General features: G+C 53.9%; 1 protein-coding gene across 7 annotated transcripts in view; it reads left to right on the top strand.

Moving 5' to 3' along the window:
• The first annotated feature begins 3880 nt into the window (after window positions 1-3880).
• LOC111151512 (myosin XVIIIA) overlaps window positions 3881-24445 on the top strand; it is an 82079-nt gene continuing 61514 nt past the window's right edge. For all 7 annotated transcript variants that reach the window (XM_022509545.1, XM_022509547.1, XM_022509543.1 and 4 more), the window contains exon 1: window positions 3881-4957. In XM_022509545.1, coding sequence (XP_022365253.1) covers window positions 3959-4957 — 999 coding nt within the window. In that variant the 5' untranslated portion in view covers window positions 3881-3958. The remainder of the gene's footprint in view (window positions 4958-24445) is intronic.

The raw sequence follows: 24445 nt of genomic DNA on the forward strand, positions 1-24445 counted from the left end.
TGATGAACTGGTCAGTGCATAGTGGAGTCAAATGGTCCTTGCCCTCAAGATGCTTTCTTTCTTTTTTTTTTTTTTAAGGTTTTATTTATTTATTTGACAGACAGAGATCACAAGTAGGCAGAAAGGCAGGCAGAGAGAGGAGAGGAAGGGAAGCAGGCTCCGTGCTGGACAGAGAGCCCAATGTGGGGCTTGATCCCAGGACCCTGGGACCATGACCCAAGCCGAAGGCAGAGGCTTTAACCCACTGAGCCACCCAGGCGCCCCCCTCAAGACACTTTCTGTCCTAACATACTGAGGCCTCTGAGTTGACCAAGTGGATTGTACTTTGCGGTGATTTGGGGAGCAGCGGGGTCACAATGATGTAGGTACAGACCCTAACTTATATGCATACCTTTCCTCCACGTAAAATTAGGAAAGGCCCCCTGAAATAGGCTCAGGGAGAAAAGCCAGAGAAGGAGGTCAGAAAACTGTAAGGTTCCCTTCGTGGGACAGGGTAAGAGATGAAGGGGAGCCCAGAATGAAGAAGGGGAAGGTGCTGATGTCATCCCTGCTGGAGTCTTTGGGCCCAGGGACAAGAGATGCTGAAAAGTCCAAGGTCTACAAGAAGGTGACAGAGCCCCAGGGTCCAGCAGAGTGGGCTCCAAGGAACAGAGGAGCAGCAGTACCTGTACCAGGGGTCTGACCCTGGACAGGAGGTCGCAGGAGGCTCTAGACAGGGGGCACAGGAGAAAACCCAGGCCACAGCCAGGCAGTTGTAGGGATGACAGTGGGTAAGGGGTACCTTGGGAGCCGTGTGCATGACTTTGGCAGGACAGGGGTGCTGAGGGGAGGCCTGAAATGGACTCAGTCTCCAGAGGCTCCAGGGTTGGGATGAGAGGGGTAACTTCAGCAGCAAGTTAATAAACAACCTGTGTCCACAAGAGACTTAGATAGTTGGAATTTTCGAGCTAGAAGAGACCTAGGTCATCCTGTCCGGCCTTGAGCAAAGTGACAGGCTGAAGGTCCCCTAGTGATCTGTTGGCAGATCTGGGCCTAGATAGCAAAGCTGCTAACCTTCCTGGCCAGCGGCTACCGCCGCCCCCATGCTGCTGCTCTAGGGCTGACTGTGTGGTTCCTATCCATCACAATGGCAGTGAGGGGCAAGCTTTTGCCAAGACAGGGATTTCCATGAAATTACTTCTCAGGGACCTTTCCAGCCCAAAGATTCTAGAATTCTGGGGCCTGTTGTCTGTTGATACTGCTTAGATGTCTAGTCCCCACCCAGCAGAGAGTCAAGATTGGGTAAGGATTACAGAGTAAGAATTGAAGACCAAAAGAGGTGTCTTGCTGGGATAGCATGGGTAGGCAGTTGGGTTCTCATGGTTGGGCTGAACCTGAGGCCAGCGGACACATTTGTCCCCTTCCAGTCCCCAAGGTGGGTTTCTTTCTTCATTTCCCAAATGGGTGCCTTTGGAACCATCTTCTAAATCAGTCCTTTTTTAATTTTTATTATTTTTGTTTTTTTTTAAGATTTTATTTATTTATTTGACAGAGAGAGACCACAAGCAGACGGAGAGGCAGGCAGAGAGAGAGAGAGGGAAGCAGGCTCCCTGCTGAGCAGAGAGCCCGACGCGGGACTCAATCCCAGGACCCCGAGATCATGACCCGAGCCGAAGGCAGCGGCCCAACCCACTGAGTGAGAGAGAGTGTGAGCGTGGGGGTTGGGTAGGTACAGGGAGAGGAAGAAAGAAAATTTTAAGCAATCTCCATGCTGAGCCTGGAACCTGACATGGGACTCCTTCCCACAACCCTGAGATCATGACCTGAGCCGAAATCAAGAGTCGGATGCTTTACCAGCTGAGCCACCCAGGCGCCCCTAAATCAGCCTTTTAAGACAGTGTAGGTAGTGTTGGGTGGAGGCAGTGACCACCAGAAGATCCCACGTTCTGTTATATGGTAGGTCTGTGCCCCACCCCATCAGTATTCAGGAGAAAAGAGAGAGAGAGAGACTCCCCAGGTCAAAATAGAGCCCTGAAGAGGGTAGCCCCCCCCACCCCAAATCAGCTCAGACTCAGCTGGACAGGGCTGCCCCTGGCTTCGCACTTCCGGGACCCCAGACTTCCTGTCTTCCTCTCCCAGGTACTGTGTGTATGGAGCATTTTGAACCAAAAAGTCCAGAGGGAACTTTGTTCTACTAGGTAGAAATAGGTCAGGGGGGCAAGGGGTGCCTGTTAGGCCCACAGGGAGCTAATAACTGGGCCAGATTCCCCACCTCTTTGGATATGCTCTACAATTAAAGATTTTTCTAGAATTCACTGCCCAGTTCAATAGCCAGTAGCTGTTGAATACTTGAAATATAGTTTTTCTGAATTAAGATGTGCTCTGAGTGTAGAAATCACATGGGACATTGCAGCCTTCTTATGGAAAAGAGAATGTAAAATATCTCAATAATTTTCATGTAGATTACATGACACTATCTTGGATATATTTATATGAAAGTATATCATTAAAGCTAGTTTCACCTGTTTCTTCTTCCCTTTTTTAGTGTGGCTGCTAGGAAATTTTAAGTCACGCCTGAGACTTGAATCATATTTCTGTGATGAGCGCTGCTCTGGGAAGGATACATCGATCTCTCAGGAACCTCATGGGTCAGGGTGCTGGGCGGGGAGGAGGCAATTAGCCAGAGCCACCAGGACCCTTGGGAGTTCCTGACCTTGATGTTCCCCTAGGCATTGTATCAGGGCTAGGGGTCCCTCTCAGTAGGTTGGGGAGCCTGGAGGGCCTTGCTTGGTCGTGGCGGTGGGGTATGCAGACAGGAAAGGCCTCTCCCGGGCCTCACAGAAGGTCATTGCTGGAAGAAGTGAGCTCGTTGGTCATGTGTCTGGAACTCGGAGGGGGAGGCCTTCTTGGAGAAAGAAAAAAATTGCACTTAATTTCTAATTAGATGGTATGGCCTACTTCTACTCCTCGTTCCCGGCTGGTTAGAACGTGTTCCCTAGCTTGCAACTCCACCCCCACCAGGTCTTTCTCAGTCCTGTCCCCAGTCGGGTGCCCGCCGTGGGTGCAGGTGTCCCCGAGCTGGCTTGTCTCTTGGGCTGCCACAACTTTCTTCCCAAGGCTATATTTAGTTGTTGGTCTGGGGAAAAGGATATGAGTTTTTCAGAATCCTGTTTATCCAGCAGACCCAGCCCCCCACCTCTCAGCGGTCTGTCCTCTGTCCAGTCTGGAACTTCCCCTTCCCTCCCTGCTTCACTCGGGGCGCCATGGGCCCAGAGAGAAAACAGTATTTGCCTCCAACTAGCCAGGTGACAGCTAACATATACTTAATTTTCTGCACCCTGTTTTCTCATTTGTAGAGATAAGGACACCTGCCTTGCGGGGAGGCTGCAAGGCTCAAATGAGAGTGTGGGTCATGCGCCCAGCAGCTGGAAATCACAAAATAAGGGTTGGTGCTCTGAGCTTCTCTGTCAAGTAGTGGCTAAGGCAGCTTTTGTGTCCCTTTCCTTCTTCCTTTGTGTTGAATCTTGAGTCAGGCCCCAGGTCGGCTTGATGGCACCATCCTGCCAGGAGGTCCGGGCTCCGGGAGCCACCTCGGTGCACACCTATCAGGGATGAAAGGCGATGACAGGCTCTGGAGTCTGCATTTTTACAACCCTTATCAAAACCTCAAGTTTCCTTATTTGTAAAATGGGGGTAATCGCAGACCTTCCCGTAGCAGTGCTGTGAGGATTAACTTAACAGAGACGGTATTGTATCAAGCCAAGCACCTGGCACAGTGAGCCCGCTCTCGGTGAGGGGGAGCTGTGCTCATTAGTTCGCCTTGTCTGGACTAGAGACACGGGAAGAGGCTCTGCGCGAATAATGTCTCTCTCTCTCTCTCTCTCTCTACTTCTGTTTGCAGCAGCAAGGTGGGGTACAAGGGCCCTGTGCTAAGCACCCGTAATCCTCCGGGGGTGCTCCCCCAAAGCAACACCCCACCATGTTTAACCTAATGAAGAAAGATAAGGACAAAGATGGTGGGCGGAAGGAGAAGAAGGAGAAGAAGGAGAAGAAGGAGCGGATGTCGGCGGCGGAGCTGAGGAGCCTCGAGGAGATGAGCCTGCGTCGCGGCTTCTTCAACCTGAACCGCTCCTCCAAACGTGAGTCCAAGACACGTTTGGAAATCTCCAACCCCATCCCCATCAAGGTGGCCAGCGGCTCCGACCTGCACCTGACGGACATCGACTCCGACAGCAACAGGGGCAGCGTCATCCTGGACTCGGGCCACCTGAGCACCGCCAGCTCAAGCGATGACCTCAAGGGCGAGGAAGGCAGCTTCCGGGGCTCGGTGCTGCAGCGGGCGGCCAAGTTCGGCTCCCTGGCCAAGCAGAACTCACAGATGATCGTCAAGCGCTTCTCCTTCTCCCAGCGGAGCCGGGATGAGAGCGCCTCAGAGACCTCCACCCCTTCGGAACACTCTGCTGCCCCATCCCCACAGGTGGAGGTGAGGACCATCGAGGGACAGCTGGTGCAGCATCCTGGCTCTGGCCTCACTCGGCCAGGGCCCCGGTCACGGGTCCCGGAGCTGGTGATGAAAAGGTTCCCGGCTGACCTGCGCTTGCCCCCCGTGGTGCCCTTGCCCCCACCCGCCCTCCGGGAGCTGGAGCTGCAGCGGAGGCCCACTGGAGACTTTGGCTTCTCCCTGCGCCGCACGACCATGTTGGATCGGGGCCCCGAGGGCCAGGTCTATCGGAGGGTGGTTCACTTTGCTGAGCCCGGCGCGGGCACCAAGGACCTGGCCTTGGGGTTGGTGCCGGGTGACCGGTTGGTGGAGATTAATGGTCACAACGTGGAGAGCAAGTCCAGGGACGAGATCGTGGAGATGATCCGGCAGTCTGGGGACAGCGTGCGGCTCAAGGTGCAACCTATCCCGGAGCTCAGCGAGCTGAGCCGGAGCTGGCTGCGGAGCGGCGACGGACCGCGCAGGGAGCCAGCTGATGTGAGTGTCCCCCTGTGCAGCTGGGCCGGAGCCAGGATTGGGAACTGTACTTGGGTGGATGACTGGGGTACCCAGGAGCTGTGAAGTTGTGCCACTTCTTGGCCCCAGCGACAACTTACCTGGCCTGCAGGGTGGAATAACCTTAGCACGGGGTGGTCTATGGGGATATAGGCTTCAGGAGACAAGGGTGAAGGCTTTGGACACCTTGTTTCCTGAGCCCTAAATCAGGGCACAGAGGCTCACGTGGGTCACTTCAGATGAGAGATAGTCTGGACTGCTAGTCCAGCCCGGCATCTGGACAAAAAGAGAGGAGTCCCATGTTTGGGCATTAGACTTGAAAGAAAAAGATGACTTATTTCAAATCAGGGCTGTCTTGGAACATCTAGGCTGTGCAGCTGTTCTGCGAGCTCTTGGGTAAGATGACTTCAGGCCTCCTCTTGCCCTTGAATGAGGAGCTGAATAGGAGGTAGGTTGCAGATACAAGCAGGGGCCAGATCATGAAGGACCTTGTAGGTCATGATAGGAGTTTAGATTTTTGTCTCAATGAAACGGGACCATTGTGGGGTTTGAAGCAGGAGAGTGACTAGACCTGATTTATACAGATCACCCGGGTTCTAAGAGTCTTTATTACCTCTCCTGGAGGAAGAAAACACCCCAGAATCATAATAGGTATCAAGCCCACAAAAATAGTATGACCTGAGTGTCCCCGAGACCCCAGCCTTTATCTGGCCCACACGAAACAGCAGTGGAGGGGGTGACACAGGAGCAGAAAAGATTTAGTCTATGTATGAGAGGGTCTCCACGGGGACAGTGATCTCTAACCCCAGGGGTCTTTCAATAGAGTGGCTATGTATCAGTTTGGAATGTTCCACTGGAGACAGAATGGGAAGGACAGGTTGGCCTCTGGCCATCCCTGTGTCCCAGCTGTGGGCTTTAGGATTGCCCAGATCTGGTCCAGTGCACAGCCTGGCCAGGACCTGTCAGCACTAAGTGACCAGTCAGATGGGTCAAAGTCAGAAGTAGGAGGAAACGCTAAGGAAGCAGCCAGAGTCCTAATGCGAGCTTTCTCCCCGGGAGGGGAAGCAGATATTCAGATGGCAGCTCAGCTGAGCAGCATGGAGGGCCTGGAGGGCCTGGGAACGGCGGGGTCACAGTCTGGCAGGAAGCACTGAAGGTGGGTTCCAGACCTTCCTTTATCCTGGGCCCAGCAGAGCTCAGGCAGTTTTGCTAGTCAGGAAGGGGTAGTGAGTGGGAGGGAGCCTGGTGTGGGAACCAGGGAAGGACCTGGACTCATTCATTCCAGAAAATCACACAGAGCACGTACTGTGTGCCAGTCACCGGACTAGACCGAGCTCAGGGAACCACAGTGTGGCAGGAGCGGGCTTTATCCTAGAACCAGAGCCCATACCATGTCGCCGTGTCTGTCTACTTTCTCCCAGGCTGACGTTATTTTTAACAGATGGAATTTCCTTCTTCAAGAATGAATCCCCTGGGGGGTTTGTTGCCAGTTCCCTGCTGAACCACAGCACAGGCCTCTGTGGGGCCCTGGGCCTGGCATCCCAGATGCTATTTTGTTTTCTCTTTATAGCCTAGGGATCATCTTGGCATCTCGTATTTCTCAGCCGCTCTCCCTTCCCAATGAGCGGCTGCTCCCCCATCCCTGGGGAAGGGGGTGTTTCAGCTTCGGAGGCCCCGGTAGATTCCCCAGTACCGCCGGAGCCGGTATCCCTGAGATGCTGGCTTGCTTCAGCCTCCATGAGGGCAAGCCCAGCGGTGCCTAGAGGACTTCTTCCCCAGGCTGATGCCTAGGGGAATCCGGCAGGGGCCACACAGCAAACTCCAACCTCATGAGTCTCTGAGAACCATGTGAGAGGAGAGGACAGTGAGAAGCACAGAGCTGAGGAAGCCCTGCATCTGTCCCTCCCTGGCAGGTGGCGGGGACTCAGGCCACCGCAGGGAGGAGCAGAGCGGGCCCGGCCTCCTGGCCTCCCGGGACAGACCCGGAGCTGGTGTGGGAGTGCCGCTGCCACCACGGTGGCTCTCCTCCTCCTCCTCCATCTCCTCTTCTTCCTCCCACTCCCGCTCCGGCTCCTTTCCTTGGCAGCTGTTCTAAGCTCAGCTCCATGCCAAGAAGAGTCTTCCCACTTCCCCGAGGCTCCTGGGTGGGGTACTCTGACAACTCTAGCCCCATGAGGACGGCTCCCGGCGGCCACCCTGACCGTCAGGCCATCCATCAACGGTGTCCACACATGGCCCGTCCCCAGGGAGCTCCGAGGGAACCGGCTGGCCATCTGTTCTCTCTCTGCACACAGATGGAGACCAGGCGTCATGGCTCCTCTCCATGGCCTGTTCAGAAGGCCCCAGGGAGAGACAGCCCCTTGGGTTTCCTTCTCACAAGAATGCTTGGCTCACACCTCCTTGTGTCCCTGTAGCTGCCAGCAAGGTTCCACTGGGAGTAGGGGTGAGCCACAGCAGGGGGATAGACATGGAGCCCTGATAGAGATCCTTTAGCAGGCCTGGGACAAGCAGCTCTTCTCCCCCCATCTAGTCTTCCCCTCCGCTCGTTAAACAGACATGCGCTGAGCACCCACAGTGAGCTAGATCTGGGGAGCTAGCAACAAGCCGCACGTAGCCCCAGGCCCCTCAGAACTCACGGTCTAGCGGAAGGGACGGTCCAGTAGCAGGGGATGTCAGTGTTGTTTGAGAAGCTCCCCAACAGGGGCCAGTACGGGGTCCCAAGGAGCACAGAGGAGGGACCGGAAGACCAGTCTTGGGAGTGATCCCAGGGAAAGCTGCCATCTGGGTGGGAGATGAATGCAGGGGAGGCAGGAGGAAGGGGAAGGCTGTGAGAGACACATACTAAGGCCTAGAGGTTGGAGAGAGAATGACACATCTGGGGGGGATAAGGCTGGGGGACAGTGCATGGGGAATGAGGATTGAGAGAAGCAGCAGAAGCAGCAGGCAGGGGACAGGTCCCAAAGGCCCTTGTGAACCAGCCTAGGGAATGTGAACTTCAACCGGAGGGCGAGAAGCTCTTTAATCAGGAAGTGGTGGGAACAGATTTTGGAAAATCTCTCTGGCTACTCGTGGAGAATGCTTTTGGATGTAGCAAGGGCAGCCATGGGGGAATAGTGAGGGCTTTGTCACTGTCATCCTAGCGGGATGGAGGCCCGCACTTAGGTAGAGCAGTGGAGATGGAGAGAGATTTCGGACGTGACTGACTGGTGTCTGGGAGAGAGGAGAGGAGAGCCAAATGGGTTGTCAGCTTTGGAGGAAGATGCTGAGTTCCTCCCTTGGCTTCTCAGGGAAAGTGTTTTAGGGTATTTGGTTTTGGATCAGTTACTCTTAAATCGTTCCCCGAGTCTGGCGAGATGAAAGAGAGTGTTGGTACAGACAAGGATCTGAAAACCCCAGCTGGGTCAAAATTCTTTCCTCCTGCTCCATGAATCTGAGTGCGAAAGTCAAAGGCCCACTGAGAAGGACGAGGGCCCGGGAGGGTGGAGAGCTGCACCCTTCTGTTTGTAGCCTCAGCGGGCCCATTGCAGGGAGTAGGGGTGTGGGATGTTTCTGCTGAGCTCAGAAAAGCCCACCTGCTTACCCCCAGCTGATGTCATTGTCCCTCTGCCACCAAGAGCCAGGGGAGCTAGCCTCCAAGGGGTCTCCACCCAGAAAGGGCTGCTTCCTTGAGATTCAGAAGTTGTGGTGGGAGGGGTGAGGTGGGGATTTCCAACAAGGCACCCGCCCCCTGCAGTCAGGCCTGCTTCCTCGGGCTCTGTATGGAGCTGTCAGGCATTTCCCAGAGATCTGTGATATGGTTTCTTCTCTCCTTGGACCGTGGAGTTTCTACTCAAAGGTTCTAGGGCTACAAGGTTCCTTAAGAGGTTCTCATGTCTGTAAACCAGTCACCTGCTTACGTAGACATGTGTAAACCACCTTTTGTAGATTTTGGGAGGTAGTAAATGCCTAGGATGATGGTTAGTACCTTTCCCTCTGCCTGGTTTCTGAAGCCATCAAGGGAAGGTAATTTTGCTGCTTCCTTAATTAACCCATCCTGATGTGCTTTCCTGTCTTTGTTCCTGGTAAGGTTTTCTTTCTAAGGGGAACTCATGATGCTTTTGTTCCAACCCTTTCCCAGTAGCCCCGTCCTCAGAAACACCCAGCTGAAGGAAGAGCTGGGATGCTGGGTGCTCCCTAGATTTTTCCAGCATCTCAGGCCTACCGATGGGACGCAATGGCCTGAAAGGTGACTGGCGGGTCGGGTTTGCCTGCATCTGGGAGAACGGCAGGGGTCCCTCTGCCAGGAAGCCCTAAACCCCTGGGCAGAAGCTGTATGAGCCTCACCAACCTCGTCCCCTGACCCTCAGGGACTTTCAGGAGGAGGGTACCAAGGGGAGACAGAAAATTGTCCTCGCCCAGGTCGGCCGGGCGAATGGGCTGTCCCTGGGGCTTCTGGTCATGGTGTTGCTGCCTGGTACTGCCTGGGCTCAGTGTTCTAGAACACCTCTGTTCCTAGAGTCACTTCAAATGATCCTTGGAGGGGTTTGGGGTTTTTTTGTTTGTTTGTTTGCTTGTTTGAAACAAAAAATTCTTCATTTTGTGCCAGAGCTTTAGGCACTTCTGTCATCAGTCTTGCCATGTGAGAGCTCTAGCTTGGGGCCTCAGAGTAGAAACCAAACTCAGTTCTTTTGGTGATGAGGTGGCTGGAGAGCTGATGAGTGAAAGGTCTTTGGGAGCATTTTGGCGGTTATCTGTCCTGGATTAGTGGGATGCATGGGACCAACAGGATAGCCTGGTGGACAGGGTCATGTCTATTCTGCTAGGTCTTCTTTCTTTCTCAGAGGCACATTCTGCCTTCTTCCCAACGAGCTGCCAGACGAACTACAGCCCCAGAGTGCCCTGGCCACCCAGTCCGTGGGTGGTGGGCACAGTGCCCAGGCCACATTGAGTTGGGTGTGGGTACATGTCGTGGTCATTGGTTGTTTTCGCCAGTACCGCTTGGAGCCCTGGTGTGGGGGCAGGGCCTCGGTTTGAGGTGGCCCACACTGGCCCCATCCAGCCCTGGCCAGAGCAGCCCACCCCCGCCACACCCCTCCCCGGGGCCCACCCTGCTACCCCCTGGCCACCCGGTCCTCTGCTCCCTTCTAATCTCTTATTTACGTTGAAATGGTTCTGGAAAATACCAGATATGCAAACACCCAGACTGGGGGTGGGTGAGGAGTGGGGTGAAGTGGGGCGTGTGGCGGGTGGGAACACAAGTATTTTAAAAATGCTGCAGATCGCTACAGCGTTTCCCAGAAACCACAAGCACGCGGTCTGCCTGCCAGCAGCGCTCCCCGCCACCCCAACACCGCTGAGCTGCTGGGCTCTCCTCGCCTGCCTTAGCTGGAGGTGGAGAGTAGTGTCAGTGGGAGTAGGGGGCCAGTGACCCAGCTGGGGAGGGGGCTCCCCCCAACCCCCCAGGCCTGCTGGGGCTGCCTGGCGCCTCCATTGTCAGTCCTGAGCAGCGCAGACGGACGTGCCCCAGGCTTCCAGGAGCACTGTGGGCGCCCACCGTGCCAGATAGGCGCTGGGAAGGAGTGGAGTCTTCATGGCCCCCCACCTCCTGCTGTGCAGTTTGGTTGGGGGGGGGAAGGGAGGAGCTGGGGGGAGAGCCCAGTTCAGAGCCCCACGTGGTGTTTGGCAGCTGCTTCTGTTCTGTTAAATACAGGGGACAGTGTCAGCAAAGCTCATGTTTTCAGCTGTTGGCTCTAGTTTTGTTGGGAAACTATTTCCTCAGACCGGGGTCCCTACTCTGGCTGCATTGATCTCCCGCCACGGGTTTCTCAGAATCAGGGTGCAACATTCTTCCCCCGGCACCGCTCAGCCCGGCAGCTTTGCACTGACTGGGAGGGGGGGTGGCAGGCAGGGAAGCAGGTAGGGTGTTTGTCCCAGGGGCGGACGGCGCATGGCACGGTCGTCTTCCCAGGTGGTGGTTAACTGATCTGGTAAAGATTCCCCGGAACAGAAATGCCCTGGGGGCTGGTCATGAGAGGGGACAGCTCGGATGAGGATGGTGGCCAGTGTTCACTCTATGTTAGGAACCGCTCTAGCTGTTTTACACATACTAACTCATTTAAAGTGCTTAACAACCCTTTGCAGCAGGTCATGCAATCATCTTTATTTCACAGACGAGGATACCAGATCACCAAGCAGTTAAGGATAAGTCTGTGGCCAAAGATTTCAAGGCGATTTAAAGTCCCTTGTCGGGAGTTGAATTTAGGATATCAGCTCCTTGCCCTTCATGAGTGCGATGTATAAGGCAGGGGAACACAGTATCTGGGTATCCTTATAAATCCACCGGCCAGCCCAGGCCTATGTCCTCTTGGCTCCTATCGGCCTCTCCTCCAGGAGGGGAGGGAAGCGAGGAGTGATTGGCCATTCTTGCTGTTGCTCTGTGGATTGTGAGCTACAGGACGGTGAGACTGTCTTTCCAGAACTTTAGCCAGAGGAAGCGAGCCCACAAGGCAGCAGGTGGGATTTCATTGGGTGGGAGCTGGGAGAGGGACTGGGATGCTGGCCCGTTTGGCCCTTACCGACATGTTAGTATGGACGTCTGTGGTACTTTGGGGTGGCGGGACCCCCCAGAGCGTCACCTCTGACGGAAGACAGGTCCTCTCCTGTCCCACGGGGGCTGCATGCTCTTGCTTTCTAGGGCGCACTGTGGGGAAAGTTGAGCACAGGCCTGGCAGAGGGCCTCGCAGGTGGTGGGTGTGCTACAAAGAGTTCTCATTGGCTTCTACCGTGGAGTCCCTGCTGTTCCTTATGTATGTCATGCTTTTCCTCACCCATCCTCTTGCCCTCACAGGCGCTGGCCCTGGTTTGAATGTCACTTCCTGAGGGAAGCCTTCCCTGACCCTCTGAGTGGTCACCTCCTTCTCCTTCATCACAGTCATCAAGATTGTCATTTGTTAGTCACCTCATTTCTCCAGTGCTGAAGGGCTTCATGAAAGTTGTGGGATGTTTGTTGAAGGAAAGAAGATGGTTTTGTGCTCAGGAACTGGTTTCCCATTCTCTCTGCATGGTTTTCCTCATTTACCTCAATTTTGGTTCCTAGAACCCTTTCCCCCCCTCCGCCCCGCCCGCCCTGACTTGCCTTGGTGACTTGTCCATGGTACCTGTCCCACCTTCACCCCCGGACTCCACTTCTTCTGTCCCTGGGCACTCAGCAGCCCCCACAGGAATGGAGGAGACAGGGACTCTAGGCGTCCAGGAGCAGGTTGCAGGATGGTCTGCCTCCTGGCCCTGCATTGGTGTTTTTGGAAAGGCACCGGGCTTGGATGAGTAGCAGATTTGGGGTTTTACGGGGGTCATATAGTGTGCAGCCCAGGGGACCTGGGAGCAATGTCCTTGGCGTCCTAGCTGCAGGTCTCTGAGCGGGGAGGATGTGGCCCAGCAGGGCTCATGGCTCCCTCTCTCCTTGGGCTGCTTTTCCCGCTCTGCCTGCATGCTGGAATGTCAGCAGGCTGGGAATTTTCACAGCAAGGATTTTTCCCTGTCAGAGCAACAGATTCCAGCTGGAGCCTGGGGACAGCTCCCACATGGGCAGTTGGCTGCCAGACAGGGCCAGGGTCCATGCTAGGCCACCCCACCTGCTCTGCTCTTGGAGCCAAGGCCCCACTCCCACCCTCCACGGGAAATGCAAATATCTGTTTCTCCACTGGGTCAGGCGGAACCTGGAGCTCAGAAGAGGCAATTGGAGGCCTTGGGCACCAGAAACTCCCCCTTGGGGAGGAAAGAACGTGGCTGGCCATATCCCACAAGCCTTACTTCCTCCCTCGGTGAGTGAGTCAGGAAGGGGAGCTACCTTGGATTCCATCCTCAGGTGGGGCTGTGGCTGCCAGACCCAGGTTCTCTGGCCTGTGGGGGCTACCCAGCCTGGGCAGGAGGTGGCCCTGGAGAGTTTGTCACCCTTATCTGTCCCCTCTCAATGGGCCCCATCATGTCTCCAGGGCTTGGTTCCCTCTCTGAGTGACCCTTTCCGGCCTCTGTGCCCTTTGCCCCTTGATCTCAGTTCCTCTGGCCCCTCCCTTCCACTCCCATTTCTGCAAGGAGCTGACTCACTTCCTCTCTCCCTCCCCAGCTTCTCTCACTGCCAGGCCCTGTGGGTACATGTACCCACAGGGAGGGGGGTTTCTCACAGGGTGCCTCCTAGGCTCCTTTTCCTGGCGGTAAGATGGAGGCTGCCCCTGGTTCTGGGCAGAAGAGGGCTAGGAGATGGAGTGGGCAGTGGGGGACATGGCTCCGGGCTGTAGGAAGGCCAGATGTAAGTGGCCCCGGAACCTTAGCGCAATCAAGGTTGGATGTCAGAGGCTGTGGAGAGCGCCAGCCCCATGTCACCTTGTGGGTTCCGTGGAGGAGAAAGGCTGAAGATTCCATCCCTGTGACCAGGAGGCCTGTGTTTTCCCCAGAACAGAAGACATCTGCAGAGGGATCGATCTCAGCCCAGGGTGGCATGGGCTAGAGGCCAAGCAGTGACGGCACTGTCAGGCAGCATGAGATGGTCATGACTCTCTGTGACACCCCGTTTCGTGCCCAGCCCCATCTCATCATGGAGAACGTGTCTGCGGATCCCAGCCGTGCCTTCCAGGGTCTGATACCGTCTCCCTGTCGGTTCTTCCTGCTGGGAGCCCTCGTCCTGCCTCTCCCGGCCCCCGCCTCTCTCATCCGTGGGTTGGTCTACTTGTGGAGCCCACAGCAGAAGCTGGCTTAGAACAGTAGAAGGTTTCCCCCGCGAGTGGCTGGCATCATCTAGCTTGCCATCCTTGAAGCTGTTGAGGCTGGGGAAGCCTGTGGTTTTAAACACTGGGGACTCAGCTTGTGCTGGGCCTGGCATGGCCTGGGATCCTCCCCTTCAGGGGGCCTAGGTTAGCTAAAGGGCACAGGTACCCGGTAAGGGCGAGTCCCCATTTTTGTTGGCCATGCAGCAAGTTCAATAGATGCTGAAGGGAAACTGCATCTACCCCTGAGAAGCCTGGGGGACTGCTGTGGGCTGTCTTCCTAGAATCAAGCGACCAGCAAACATTCCGGCTCCCCTTCGCACAGGCGGCCTGCCGTGATCCTGATCCTGGCCTCAGGAATTCTGGACCATGACGGGTGTTCTCTTGTTTAAATGAGGTTGGGGGTGGCAGGCTAGAATGAGGCCTAGGTGTGGCGAAGATGAGGGGCACCTGCCTGACCACCCCACCCAGGGTACTCTAATCCTCTCTGGCAGAAGGTCCACCACCCCCCACAGGCATGCAGGTGCCTGTCTGTGTTCCTCTTCTAGAGTTTCTTTATTGCTCCCTGCCACCGGCCATCACTACCTGGCCTTGACCTGTAGCTCAGAGCCAGGCTCTGGGACAGGATACCCAGTTTGGAAATGGCTTGGGACACACATGCATGCGCACACACACACACACACCCCTATCCTACAAAATTTAAGCTGGGTGTCTTTTTCTCTCAGACTCTTCCGAAGAATTTCTGCCACCGGCTTCAAATCCTTCTAACCAGCCTTCCCCTTCTCTGTCCAGACCAGAGGATGTGGTCTCCAGGGCAGGGCATGGCATGGCAGAGTTTTTCTGGCTCCCAGCAAGGGCCTTGCATCTTCCTTAACACACCAGTTCTCAGGTCTCTCTCCTGTGCCTTTGAAAGAGGGACCCATGCCATAAAGGGTCCCCTCTTCTCCCTCCCTACTCATTCTCTTCAAAAATCCCCAAGCTGTAGATTTATTGTTGCTATAGAAACAGATGCTTGGCAAATATGAAGTTGGATGGAAGGGCTGGTTTGGGATGTAGGAACTGATTTCAGCTCATTCAGGGAGGAGGAGGAGGAGGCAGGCAGCACAGGGGAAAAGGCCCACAATTCGGAAGAAGGCAGATGGTGGTGTTATTAGTACATTGGGGTATGTTGGGTACAACATGGACACCAGAGCTGGACTTCTGGGTTCAAATCCTGACTCTGCTGCTTCCTAGCTATGTGACCTTGGGCAAATAATTTAATTTCTCTGTGTTTACCTTTCCTCATTGTAAAATAATAATAATACTTTCTTATAAGGTGGTTTTAAGGATTAAATGAATCAATACCTGTGAATCACTTAGAATGGCATTACCCTCATCGTTAATCTGTCTGTAAGGTGCTGGGAGGTACTTGGTGCCTGGGAACTTGATGGGCCATCTGCCCAGGAATGCCACAGGCCTGCTAATGACTTAGCTGTGCTGCTGGTGGGGGGTGGGTTAGGGGGCAGTGCAGGACACTTTACTATTGTCCCTAGAATGATGCTTTTCCCCAAAGGGCCCTCTGGGTGAAGACAGGGAAATAAGACCCAGGTTGGTCCCCGTGTTTACTCAGGGCCGCATGATGGCCTCATGAGTTTGTCCAGACTAGTCTGTAGTTCGATGCATCTTTAAAATTGTGCTCCTTTTCCCATGACTCCCTCCATTCGGGTTCTTGGCCAATGCCAGCAACTTTGGAATACTAGGCTTCTTTCTACCTACTTGTTTTCCAGTGGAAAAGACACTACTTTTTTGTGGTCTCTCTACAGCGTCTTTTGTTTCTTCATGCCTGTCTTGCTTCTGGATTAGGGCTAAGCAGGAGCTGAGGCCAGAACAGAGAGGCAGTCCCGACCATACCCATTCCTGGGCCTGTTCTCTGCTTTACATATGAGCTTGCCCGGACACTCCCACTTGGATTTTCTAAGTCCTGTGGCAAAACCTTTCATGTGAAGCACCCGGCAGAAACTAGTAGCCGTCAGATCTGTGTACTTTCTGTTCGCTTATTCCTCCATGGATCCTGGGCTGGGGAAGCTTTTTTCGGCCTCTCTAGCATGGCGAGTGTGCCCCGAAGTCCTTTCTCCACCATGTCCTCCTCCCCCTCTTCCTCATTTGGTTCATCTAGCGAGTGACGCAGGGAGGTGGCCAGTTGCGGTCCCCATTTGCCCCATGGGCAGAACTCCTGGCATGCTGCTCAGAATAAGGCTTTATTGGCCTTATTTGCCCTTGACAGTTCAGGGTTCTGCTGGGATGTCTCTCTCTGGGAGCCCTAACATCAGATGAGTCCGGCAGCCCGTGGTGTGGGGAAGCCCTCAGGCCACTACATTCCAGATGTCTTATCCATGCCTGGTCCAGAGACGCTGCAGAAACAAGGAACAATTGTGTGGCACTAAGGGGCTTTCTCCCAGGCCTGGGATGCCTTGGAGTGGGGGCTGGCTTCCATTCAGCTTTGCCTTTTCAGCCCCTCTGCATCTGGCTTCTGCTCCCTGGCTAGTTGCTCAACTGTGGCTCAATGGTGTCCCCCTCCCCCATGTCTTTCTGAGGCCTTAGGGGTCAAGGCAAGGCACAAGGGGACAGGAGCCCCAGCAGACTCCGGGGCAGGGGGTGGGAGAGAACAGCAGGGGGCCAAGGGCAACAACTGAGGGAGTCTTTGGCAAGGCTGACCAGGGCCCGCTGAAAAGAGGACTCTCTGGATCAGAGCTGTCCAGTCGGACACTCTGCCAAGACGGAAATATTCCATAGTTTCTCCTTTCCAACTTGGTAGCCATTAGCCATATGCGGCTACTGAGCACTATACATGTGGCTGGCATGACTGAGAAACTGAATCTTATTTTTTTTTAATTGTTTTAATTTAATCTGAAGTATGCCCATTGTTTCGATTAAACGTAAATTTAAGTAGCCAGACATGGCTATTGCCTACTGCATTGAACAGTGCAGCTCCAGATAGCTCCCAGAAAAAAAATGGTAGGATGTTCTTGAAGGATTCTGTTCTCTTGGAGTGCCCCTGGTGAGGCTGGGGTTGGTGTCATTTTCCCTTCCTCTCAGGAAGGAAGCCTCCTCCTCTCTGGCAATTTCTACACTTCACCAACTCTGGAATCCTGATGCCCCAGGGCCGACAGTTCCCTGGCCGTGCGCCACCACATCTGGGGCAGTGTTTCCCCACCTTGCCAAGCATGTTTTCTGCCCAGCCTTGTAACACACAGGTGCTCACATGCCCCAGTGGATTTGGCCAAGGCTGTTAATGTGGAGGTGGTAGGCTTGTAGGAAAAGGAGAAGCTTTGGCTTCATCCTTCCTACTTCTATGGAGGCTGAGTTTGCGATTTATTTTCACTTGAAAGGGTTCTAGAAATAGGCCCAACCAGAGCCTCCAGAGGTGAACACACAGATCCTCAAACATGTACTGAGTGCCCAGTGTTTGGAGGAACCCGCGGCTTGTCTAAAGCAGCCTCTCTGACTTGGAGAATAAGCACCATGGGTTTCCAGCTCTCACACCCGCAAAGACCTTACTGAGGTTTTATTTAAATTCGTGTGGCTGACCCTTAAACTGGCTTTCCTTTTTTTCTTCTCTGGAAATAGAAAAGAGTTGTCATTTATGTGAAAAAGAGAACAATAGTTCATTATGCTTATTCTCTCATGTCTGCCAGAGGGGGTTGGGGATGGGAATATTGTGTATGCGGTGCATTTGGTAGACTCAGAAGTGAACCAAGTCTGGGTGGGATTTGGGCAGGGGTCTGGAGGATTTTGTCAAGACCAGCCACCCTTGGCTTTGGGCTTTGTGGGAGTTTGGCTAAGCAGAGGCAGTTTGGAAATCCCCAGGGGCCATGAGGAAATCCCCCGCAGCTGAGCGTCCTCTGGGAGCAGCAAGGCCTACTGGAGTGGTATCTGCAGGCAGCCACGATCTCACTCTGAGGGGACAGACTGGTAGTCTTAGCAGAGAGGACGATCCCAGATGTCACAATTGGGCTCTGTGCCTGTGAGCAAACCCTTGGGTGTGCTAAGGCAGGCGCTGGGGGCGTGCCGAGCACTATGCCTCAGTGGTAGTGAAGCAGTGATCTGGGGCGACCCTCTTCCCCTGACTTTCCTAGACTGCTACTCCCAGACCTCCTCCCAGCCCACAGGACTAAAGCGTCTCCGGAGTCTCCATTTATTGAGTGCCCACTATATGCAGGGGCGGTTTGGGGGATGGAGCGGCGATTAAAACAAAGGCAGCGCCGAGCTCAACGCTGCCCCTTCTCACCGTACCCTTCCAGGATAAAGCGAGAGGCCATCTTGCCGCCGCAGCCCCCTCGGTTTGGAGCTCCCGGGGGACGCCTCTTGGGGGCGTGGCCTGGACGGAGGTGAAATCCCGCGGCTACCGCAGCCGGGGCGGGCGAGAAGGGGGCGGCCGCCCTCTGCCGGGCTCGGGAGGCACTGCAGGGCGGGTGCGTCCTGTGGCTCCGGGCGCACTGCGCGTGTGCGGGAGCTGGCCCCACCCCGGCTCCGCCCCTGCGTCTGTCGGCTGGTGGGCGGGGCCAGGAAGCGCGGCCCGGGCTCCCACTGGCCACGACCGCCTACCGCCGCAAGGGCCTGAGTAACTGGGCCCAGGCTGGGCTTGCACTTTTCACCACCTCCTCGAAACAATGCATGCCCCCTAACTTCCCTAAATAAGGAGTTTTGCTGATGACATTTTATACATTGCAAATTAGTAATAATACAAGCACTATACGATAAGTGTTCATATGTGGAGACTGTTTCTAGACCTTTTTAAAGGAATTTTGATTTAAAGAGGAACTAGAGAGACAAATAGGGTCAGAGCAGTATTCTTTTAAGATGTTCAGTAGAATGCCAGGCTCAGTGCTTTTTCAAGCTATCTCCTTCTGAAGTCAGCCTCCATCTGACATTTCTGTTTTGGATAGTGGCTTCAGGCAGTCCTCTTGAAATCTTGACAGCTTGAAACCTTGGAGGCTTTAGATCTTCTTCCCAACCATCACCCCTTCCCCCAACTTCATGTCCACTTCCCAGCCTCCCCCACAGCGACCAATTCTCTGTCTTGCATCACCTTCTCCTCCCACTACCAGAATAGGGCACCCCCCCCCTCATCTTTCCTCTGGCCATCACGTTGACTTCCAGTGGTCTTTCAGCTTCCAGCCTCCTTTGCTTCCCAGCATCCTTCTGTTAGATCGGCATTCCTAAAGCACAGGTTTAATCATGCCCCTTCACTCTCCAGAAACCTGCTATGACTCCCACTGTTTTCTAGGCAGGAGGCAGAGTGGAAGGAGCCGGGCTTGGAGTCGGAATGACTAGAGTCCTAACCCAGGCCTTGCCAATCACTATCCATATGTTTGCAGGCAAGTTATTTAACCTCTGTAAGCCTCGGTTTCCAAAACACCATTCCCCTTCTGCAGCACTCACCTCCCAGGATTTTGTAAGGAAAACAAGTTGCGCTGTCCCAGACCCACAGCTAGTGCTCAGAATGTGCCTGCTTTGTCTTTAAGCTGCTTACCTCCCTTTTGTCCTCAGGCACCACCCTTACCGTTGCAAGTGATGGAGCCCAGCAAGTGATGGAGCCCAGCTGACCTGGTTTAACGAAAAGAGCTGCAGAGGCTCAAACATCTGAAACATTCCAGGGGTAGAACTAGTTATAGGCTCAGCCTTATCTAGAACCCAGGCCTTTTCTAGATCTCTCAGTTCATCTTCCATGTCGGCTTGGTCCTCAAACAAGTGGTGGGCAAATGGCACAGCACGGGTTTCAGGTCTTGTGGGAAAAGAAGTATGACTCTTTCAATAATCCCAGAGTTTCATTCTATGGCCTTGATACTGATTGGGTCATATGCCTTCCATGAACTAATCCCTGTAGTCTGGCGACATGACACGCTGTGGGCCCAACTCAAGTCACATGCTGGGGTAGGCTGAAATTGGGGTGCTTTAGGCAGGAGATGGGAGGATGGATCGTGGGCAGCTGAAACCAGACCAGTCCACTATGGCATACAGGCCTTCTTGATCTGGCCCCACTGACCTTTCCGGCTTTGTCTCGCATTGTTTACCTCTCTGTGTCCTACACTTCACCCAGTTTCATGCTTTCCCAATTTCTTACCTTTTGTCATTCTAGTCCTTTACCCTGGAATTCCCTTCCTCCCTCATCTCCTCATGACAGACTTCCTTCCATCCTTCATGGCCCAGCCCTAAGCTGCCTCTAAGCTATCTGCCTCGTTCCCCAACAGGAAAAGATATCTGCCTCAGAATCTCCCTAGAACATTATCAGTGCCCCTTTTGGGACACAGAGCAGATTCTAAGTCGAATTCTAATTCTTTGGGTACATTTGTTGTCTCTCTCTTCTTCTGGTCTGGATGTTTGCTGAGGTCAGGGTCTACGTCTGCTTCACCTTATTTCAACCGTTTGCTCACTCACGTGTTAAATACTGTCTCTGAGCAGGGCCCAGTGCTAGGTGAGTACAGGAGGCACAACCGTGAACAACGAACATATCACCCCTGCCTCAAGAAGCTCATAGTTTAGTTGTGAGGAGACAGAAAAAGAAGCAGGCATTGGGCTTCCCCACAGTGTTGACCTTGAGGTATGACACCGAACCGCTAGTTGAGTACGGGAATGACTTCTTTCACTCCTCAGAGCCTCCCATGTAGCCTTGTAGTCAGCCCCTGATCCCCAACCCCATTCTGCTTCACCACCTTGCCAGGCCCAGGGTCACAGAACTAAGGACCTCTCCCTCACCCCACACCACCACCGACATGGGAGAGCAGAGTAGTTGAAGTTGTGACTCTGTCCGGATATCCTTTTTTTCCCTGTTGTGTTCCACCCAGTATATCTCACAGTACCTTTCGGATGAGTTAGTCAAATCCAGTGGCTACTTACTGAGCGCCTACTATGTGCTTAGTGACCTTCGAATCTAATCCCATGTTGTGTCTATGCCTCTTCTGTTGCATCTAGCAGAGCACCATATTGAGGATAAAAAAGAACCACTGTGTGTATGTGGTGATGTCTAGGTATAGACAGTGAGGGCTGTGGTTTTTGACGATAATTTAATCACTACCTACAATTTGCCAAGCCTAATGCCAAGGTGCTTTACGTGTACTATCTCTTTAAATTCTCACAAGCCCATAAAGTAGGTAGACCATGATAAGGCAAGACAGTGGAAACTCCAAGGAGCTGAGTAACTTTCCCTCAGGTCAGACACCAAGAAAGTTGCTGAGCTGGGATTCAGACCCAGGTGGGTCTGATGGCGAGTGTGTGGTCTTTGTACTGTGTCACCCGGCAGGCCTTGGGGTCCAGGGAAGCCTTCATAAAGGAGGTGAGACTCAATGGAGATGGACCTCGACAGATAGGGAGGGTTGGGCAAGGGAGAGAGGCATTTTCTCTGGTGGTGATGAGGGCAGGGACCGTGGGAAGATCAGCCTGAGAAAGTGAGAGCAAGGTGTGCTGGGGAAAGGGAGATGGAGAGAGAAAGGGGAAGGGGAAGTGCCAGGAGGCAGGCCCAGGGGGCTGGGGGTGGGCTGGCTTGGTGTGACAGCTGGGCCGCCTGGGGTCATAGGTTGGGCTTCCTGAAGACTCAGGCCTGGCCCTGAGGCTGCACCGACCTTGGGCAGCAGATGACTGTGTGTGTGGCTGTGTGTGAAGCTGAATGATTGCCCAGGGCCCAGGGCCTCAGGTTTCCCCTCTGAATGAAGAGGCCTGCCCTTGTCACTGAGGGAAGAAGCTGCTTTGAGAAGATCTCCATCAGTAATGTGAGTCAACTCAGAGACAGAACCGACAGGATCTAGTTTGAATAGAAGAGGAGTGGATCCACACATGGTGACTAATAATTCAGGACAAGACTCTGAGGGTAAAGTGACACCTTGGTCACCCAGAAGTCATCTTCCAGAGCACTGCTGAATGGAAGGTGGGCCTAGAAGGCCCTCAGGCAGGCAAAATAGAGGACAGCAAGTCTGCGGGTGAAAACCCAGGCCCTTTGCTCACAGGAGAGTGGCTGTCTGGTAATCTGCTGGCTTTGCTCTGGACTCTGTGGTATCAGGCTTGGTTATCTGGTTTCCTAGCCTCTGGCAGAAACTGCTTATTAGAAGGAAGTGAGGCTGTCCGGATCACCTGCTCTGACAGGCGGAATGACAGCTGATGGCCTGACAGGGGAGGGGACAAAAGCAGATAGATGGACACAAAGGGCATCTGGCCTTCCCAGAAGGGGTGTGGAGCAAGGCCGCAGGTGGCTACAGTACCTAGGACAGGGCTGGTGACATTTGGGAGTGGCCAGGGGCATTGGTAGGACAGGAGCCAGCCTGGGAAGTCCAGAGTCCTCACAGTGGCAGTGACGTGCCCCTCAGTACAGGGTAGAAACGAGGTGGGTTCAAGAGACGAAGCTGGGGTGCCTGGGTGGCTCAGTTGGTTAAGCATCTGCCTTTGGCTCAGGTCATGATCCCAGAGTACTAGGATTGAGCCCCGCGTTGGGCTTCCAGCTCCATGGGGAGTCTGCTTCTCTCTTGACCTTCTCCCCTCTCATGCTCTCTCTCACTCTTTCTCTCTCAAAGAAAGAAAAAAAGAAAAGAAAGAGATGAAGCTCAGGGGCTCCTGGGTGACTCAGTCGTTAAGTGTCTGCCTTCAGCTCAGGTCATGATCCCAGGGTCCTGGGATTGAGTCCCACATTGGGCTCCCTGCTCAGTGGGGAGCCTACTTCTTCCTCTCCCACTCCTCCTGCTTGTGTTCCCTGTCTTGGTGTCTCTCTCTCTCTCTCTCTCTGTGTCAAATAAATAAATAAAATCTTTTTTAAAAAAAGAGAGAGAGAGGAAGCTCCGAATTTGAGATGTTTGAGAGGGGTTCAGAGTGTTTTACTTAGAATTATAAAATGTCTATTTTTATGATTTATAAATTAGTCACAGAATTTAGAAAACTACTCAAAATAGAATATATTTTGTCCCTTCATGGGACTAGTCTTCAGTTATCTGGAAATTTTGCTGTGATGTTTTTCTCCCCACCCCCCAATTAATGATCCCAGATAGATAATAAGGGTTAAAAAGTATGGAAAACTTTCTTTTTCAGTAAGTTCATTGAAAACTTCTGTGTGAGACACTGTTCCTAGAGCAAGCACTAATTCATTTAATGCCTGCAGGAACCCTAGGTGGTAGTACTATCATTGCCCCCCTTGTAGAGGTGAAGAAATCACACCACAGGCTTCAACTGTGTAGCTTACCATGGGAACAAGCCACGACTGAACCAGGCTGGCTGGACCTGGAAGTCTCCCTGTTGACCACGGTGCACCATGACTAATTCCTTTAAGTGGTTTTCAGACTCACCAGGAGGGCTGGCTAAAGCACAGGAGCTGGGTCCCATATCCATAGTTTCTGACCAGTAGGTCTGGAGTGGAGGAGGGGTTGCCGGTCCGGGGACCACACTTTGAGAACCAAATCCTTTCACTCACTGAGATTTTACCAGTACATACTGACCATGCCAAAGAGTCACTGGCAGGCAGAACCCTCGTTTTGCAGATGAAGGCAGTGTAAGTTGCATGCCCATGATCACACAGTTAAGTCCTTCCTTCCTTCCCTCCGTCATTCACTCAGGCACTCAGTGATTGAACAAAGGGACACTTTTTTTTTTTTTAAGATTTTTTAAAAATTTATTTGTCAGAGAAAGACAGCATGCACAAGCAGGGAGAGAGGCAGAGGGAGAGGGGGAAGCAGGCTCCCCGCTGAGTAGAAAGCCCGATGTGAGACTCGATCCCAGGACCCTGGGATCATGACCTGAGCCAAAGGCAGACACTTCACCCACTGAGCCATCCAGGCATCCCAGCAAAGGGACACTTCGCACTAGGCCTTATACTGCCTTCAAATTGAGCGATGGTCAGCCTTGCCTACCTCTAAGAATCATCTGGGGGGAGCTCTTACAAATCCTAGTGCCCAGACTTCCCTCTCAGACCAATTAAATCAGAGACCAGGGGGAAGGGGATGATTCAGGCATCCTTATGTTTGAGTCCCCTGGGGGATTTCAGTCTGTTGCCAAGGTTGGCACCATTGTGTCAGGAAAGCCCTGGGGATGTGATGATCTCCAGCACAGCAAATGCCCTGGAAGGGCTGGAAGATCTCCCTGGGGAGACACAGCAGTCCCTGGAAAGCAGAGGCAGGAGCCTCATGGCCGCCTGTGGCCGGTATATGGGGGGGGGGGCAGTGCTGCGCTGGGTTTTGGTCCTCTTAGGCGGTGCTTACCAGCCTTTTCTCAGAGAAAGTCATGCTGTTTACAGGACCCAGTGGGCTCACAAGACTGGCCGGGGTGGCAGGCCTGGGGGTATCCAGCCCCCGTTTGTTGGACACTGGTTAGGTGACGACTCTGTTCCAGGCCTTTCCTCCCTCCCCTCCCCACCCTTTTTCTTTTTCCTGGAGAGGAAAAGACAGACCAGCTTGCTTTTTTCTCCAGAGCTGACAGCTTCTGAGACAGCCTCAAAGCGCCTGTCTTTTGGCTCCTTCCCACCTGCCCCTAGCTCCCATTTCATCTCTTGATCCTGGGTGGGGGGGTGGGGGGGTGGGGGGGGTGGGGGGGGTGGGCCCCCCGCCTGGTCTGGGCATCCAAAGGTCCTACCCAGAGAGCAGGGCCAGGCTTTCCCTTGATAAGGAGCTCTGGCTTTTCACCGGCAGCCCTTGCTCATTGGCCAGACACCCACGATTTCCTCCGCAGGGCCAAGACCCACCCAGCACACCCTCCTCTGTGCCTGCGCAGTCTCCGGCCGTGG

This window comes from Enhydra lutris, unplaced genomic scaffold, assembly GCF_002288905.1.
Source record: "Enhydra lutris kenyoni isolate GAN:26980312 unplaced genomic scaffold, ASM228890v2 scaffoldscaffold26, whole genome shotgun sequence".
NCBI classification, from domain to species: Eukaryota; Metazoa; Chordata; class Mammalia; order Carnivora; family Mustelidae; genus Enhydra; species Enhydra lutris.